Here is a 5,000-nt window from a genome sequence, read left to right as displayed (position 1 = left end):
ATTAATTGTTTTTACACATAGATGGTTCCACAAGTACTAAGTCACCAATGAGCCAACTAGAAGTACTACCTGTTTCACCTGTTTACCCTTTCCCTTAAATTTTGAAAATATTTTCTAGTATCTTATATTGTGGTTAGTGATGGCAAAAACATTATAATAATTACAATGTTTATACTAAAAATAACCGCATTAATATTAATATCATTAGCAAAAGAAGGTGAAGAAGAAGAAGAAGAAGAAGAAGAAGAAGAAGAAGAAGAAGAGGAAGAGGAAGAGGAAGAGGAAGAAGAAGAAGAGGAAGAAGAAGAAGAAGAAGAAGAAGAAGAAGAAGAAGAAGAAGAAGAAGAAGAAGAAGAGAAGAGGAAGAGGAAGAGGAAGAGGAAGAGGAAGAGGAAGAGGAAGAGGAAGAGGAAGAGGAAGAGGAAGAGGAAGAGGAAGAGGAAGAGGAAGAAGAAGAAGAAGAAGAAGAAGAAGAAGAAGAAGAAGAAGAAGAAGAAGAAGAAGAAGAAGAAGAAGAAGAAGAAGAAGAAGAAGAAGAAGAAGAAGAAGAAGAAGAAGAAAAGAAAAAGAAAAAGAAAAAGAAAAAGAAGAAAAATAATAATAATAATAATAATAATAATAATAATAATAATAATAATAAGAAGAAGAAGAAGAAGAAGAAGAAGAAGAAGAAGAAGAAGAAGAAGAAGAAGAAGAAGAAGAAGAAGAAGAAGAAGAAGAAGAAGAAGAAGAAGAAGAAGAAGAAGAAGAAGAGGAAGAAGAGGAAGAAGAAAAGTTTTCCCACAAACTCAAGGAAAGGTGAAATCAGGTGAGGTCCCAAAGTCTACTAACTGACACCTTTGTGGCTGAGCCCTTGTAGAGCCATCTATGTGCAGAAATTTCACAAAATATTACTTCAGTGAACACGAACATTTCCCTAGCAACAGTGGGTTAAAAACATTTAGCTGTATTCTGTCTGATAGTCATTTGCATGGAAATATTTGATTTCCAATATTTAAATACAGCAACTTCACAACTCAGGATCAATGAACAGACATTTATTTCAATTGTGCACATGCTGATTACTATTATTAAAATCATCATTATCATTTTTTTAAATAATTAATAAAATAACGTTAAGATTACTATTGTAGTGACAACTAATGGCTACAACAATAACAACAATGATATTGATGATAGTAATAATGGTGATGACAATAATGACAATAATAATAACAATGATATTAATAATATATCAATGACAATATTAATGATTACTGCAATAACATTACATATCATACTAGTGAATATCATCTTGCTATTTAAATATTAAAAGAAGGTATCAATAGTGACAATAAAATCATAAATAAATTGTATATGGTAATAAAAAATGTGAACTAGAGAATAAATAAATTTGAATTGTATACTTCTAAGATTAAGAATAAAAGTATACTGGAATTGTTGATGGGGGGGTGTTAGGGAGAGAGCTCACGGTCAGCAAGTGAAAGGAAACACAAGCCATGATAGAAACTTAACATATGTGAATGTGTTATATGCAATAAAATACACAACAGCAAAAGCTTGTATACTTCGTAAAGAGTTCCTGCAAGGTCATTCAGTGATACTCAAGGCAAACAGTACCTTCTAGAAATGCATGGAATTCCTATACTCAATTTAGGAGGATCAGAGATTGTGGATTGTGAGTGTACCAAGATTAAATGGATAAGATAAGAAATGCATAAGTGAAATGTTCATGGAACTATTCATCTAAAAAATGCTATACTCATTTCTGCTTCATTATGGTACAAAGACATGCAGTGTAGTTATGCAGCTGTTTATTTACATGTTCTTTGACTGACCAACAGCCACACCCACCATACTTGCAATACAAGTTCTCTATAGCGGGGTCTACTTCTAAGCAGACTACTAATCCTGGAGCACCAAACTACCAAACAGGATTTACCCTTTTTAAAATTTATATTGCTTGTAAGATTTATAGTTTTAATAAATACTGTAACACATTGCCCAGTGACTTATTTATGTGAGAACAGTGTAATTAAGAAACCTGGATGTAGTGTAACAAAGTTGAAAATTCAAGAGTACAGTTTTTTGTTTTATGAAATGCAAAATATAAAAACAGCACATTAAACATTAAAAAAAACAATATTTTATTCAACTTGAAGGTTATTCGTGCATGAGATCAAGAATCACATAGGAATTTTATTCTATAATTGATCCCCCTGTAGAAAATATTGTATGCTGCAGTTGCCCTTGACTACAGTAAACTCTGTATATTTCAGTTACTGGGTTAAAATATAGTACAAATCCTATATTCTCAAACTGAAATTTTATAGTTTAAGGGTGATAGTATTACATCTAGGTATAAGAAATATAATACTAACCAGTGTTGAACTTGCTGAAGTCATGAGTTGGATCAGCAGTTGCCTTTTCAAGCTGTGTTAACCTCCAGTAATCATTTTGTAAATTTTTTTCATGTTCAGAATTAACTGCATTCACCTCACGATCCACTGCACTTTCAGTAAACAGTGGTGTTAGAAAGAACTGTGCAAATCTATAAGAAAGAGAAAAGGGAGATAGTATAAAACAAAAGAAATTAATATAAATTAACATTTCTTAGCAAACAATTTCCATTTATAATTCAACAAAGGTGATGCTATGGCAGAAAATCAAAAGGAACTGTATATTTTCCATGAACATTGTCTTTGAAAAATTTTATCTTGAATTTGCAGGTATTTGAAATGCAGTGCAAGTAACCCTCATCCATGCTTTAGTTCATTAATTCCCCATTACCATCCATTGCATCACTATTCAATACGGGGGATTCAAAACATCATACGACTTTATCATCAAAAATAATCCTCGTGGAAATTTTTCTCCGAATCCACTGGGAAGTCTGTTATGGAAGGACTAATCTTAAACCTTGAGATAATGGTATAAAGTCAAGCACTTTTATGGCTTCTGTACAGTCTGCCAAAGACTTATATATATTCTGGCTAGACAGTGCCTGTCTAAATGTTCCACCTTGCCAACATGTACTTGGATATTCGTATGTTTTTGACAAAAGTATGGAAGTTACTGGTCTTCCTAACATTACCTCTGATCATAAGTATTAAAAAAAAAAAAAAAGGTAAAATACAAGTATAATCTATAGGCATTATCAAATACCAAATACAAGTACTGGCTTACCTGTCTAAGGCTCCCGAGAATGCCTCAGGAGCTACGTCAAAATAATAGTTTGTGTGGTCTGCTGCTGTGTAGGCATTACTGGATCCCCCATGCTCTGCTAGGTATTTGTTGTACTCATTTTCACAGGGATATTTTTCTGTGCCCATGAAAAGCATGTGTTCACAAAAATGGGCCAACCCAGGGAGTTCTCTTGGATCTGACATACTTCCTGAAATTTAGAGACAGGTCTACAGTGTTATTCGCATAATTACACTAGTTCTATTTTACAGTATGACAACATCAGTGTGATTTAGAGTTTTGAAAAAAATAAAATAAAATTTACACAAAGCCTATATAACCCTGAATTAAAATGGAAGCTCTGGTGTAATCAAATATTAATTGCTGCTGAAACAATACAAGAAAAAGAAAAAGAAGAAGAAAAAAGGAAAGAAAAGAGAAGAAAAAAATTATACAAATATACATATATATACATATATATATATATATATATATATATATATATATATATATATATATATGTGTGTGTAGAAAAGCTATGAATGAGAATGAATATCTTCACAATACAAGAGATGTATTTTACCAGTTTCGATTATATCTTCGTCAGAAATACATGTATTTCTGACGATAGGTAATTGAGAATTTAGTAGAAAATAAATGGTAAAGAGGACTTTTCAAAAATCACCCAAAACTAACACAAAAAGTAAAAAGAAAAAGAAAAAAATACAGAGGAGTTAATCATGAAAATGGTGAAATACAACACACTCTCTGTATATTGTACTACTTACCAATATGAACATCTAGAGCGGCTGCAGACTTGTCTGTATTTGGGTCAGATATCAGCAGAACCTTGAGTTTATTCTCCAGCACAAGGGCTCGATACGTGCGCAAGTCCTCCTCCGACTTGATCACCGAGTCCACCTGCTCCTTTACACCCATGGTGGCAGCGCTAAAACTCCTGGACAGAGAGAAGTGCTTTTGTAATGTGAGAACTGAGACTAAAAGAACATGAGAAGTTCTTTAATAAATGATTATTTACTATACTGCTCTAACTGGATGTGATTGTGGTTTCCTTTTTGTCAAAGCAGGTAAGGAAAATAATTACAAGACATCTACAGTGATTTTAAAATGGAAAAGGCCAACAAAGGTCCACCATGTATATTCTGGCAAGACTGCTTCTTATATCTTCCTATATCAAAAAATTCCCAGGCCAGTCTAAAGATTTGAACTCATTAAAATATATGTAGTAGAGGTTTAATAGGTTTTGCACCAACAAGTCATGTCCCGACAGTATAGTGGTGGATACAAAGTGTCTTATAAATAATAATTACTTAGCCGACCTGACTTCACATATTTACCTTGTTCCTAGACTTTTTGGAAAATATTTTTATTTCTATTACTATTATCTTTAATCCTGTAATCCTTGAAGTAGTAGAAGTAGTAATAATAATAATAATAATAATAATAATAATAATAATAATAATAATAATAATAATAATAATAATAATAATAATAATAACAATAATAATAATAATAATAACAATAATAATAACAATAACAATAACAATAACAATAACAATAATAATAACAATAATAATAACAATAATAACAATAATAATAACAATAATAATAACAATAATAATAACAATAACAATAATAACAACAATAACAATATCAATAATAATAACAATAATAATAATAATAATAATAATAATAATAATAATAATAATAATAATAATAATAATAATAATCAAAACAAAATATCAAGAATATTAATAAAAAGTACTCTTAATAACAACAATAATGGTAATAGAAAT

General features: G+C 30.7%; 1 protein-coding gene across 3 annotated transcripts in view; it reads right to left on the bottom strand.

Annotated features, from left to right (window-relative positions):
* The window catches only part of LOC125029568 (insulin-degrading enzyme-like), a 21,650-nt gene that overhangs the window by 14,695 nt on the left and 1,955 nt on the right, over nt 1-5,000 (bottom strand). For all 3 annotated transcript variants that reach the window (XM_047619530.1, XM_047619529.1, XM_047619531.1), the window contains exons 2-4: nt 3,972-4,141; nt 3,187-3,394; nt 2,382-2,551 (exon numbers count right to left, since the gene is read on the bottom strand). In XM_047619530.1, the coding sequence (XP_047475486.1) occupies nt 2,382-2,551; nt 3,187-3,394; nt 3,972-4,122 (529 nt within the window). In that variant the 5' untranslated portion in view covers nt 4,123-4,141. The remainder of the gene's footprint in view (nt 1-2,381; nt 2,552-3,186; nt 3,395-3,971; nt 4,142-5,000) is intronic.

This window comes from Penaeus chinensis, chromosome 10, assembly GCF_019202785.1.
Source record: "Penaeus chinensis breed Huanghai No. 1 chromosome 10, ASM1920278v2, whole genome shotgun sequence".
Lineage (NCBI taxonomy): Eukaryota > Metazoa > Arthropoda > Malacostraca > Decapoda > Penaeidae > Penaeus > Penaeus chinensis.
The sequence above is the reverse complement of the archived record's forward strand: the minus strand, read 5'-3'. Positions and strand labels throughout refer to the sequence as shown.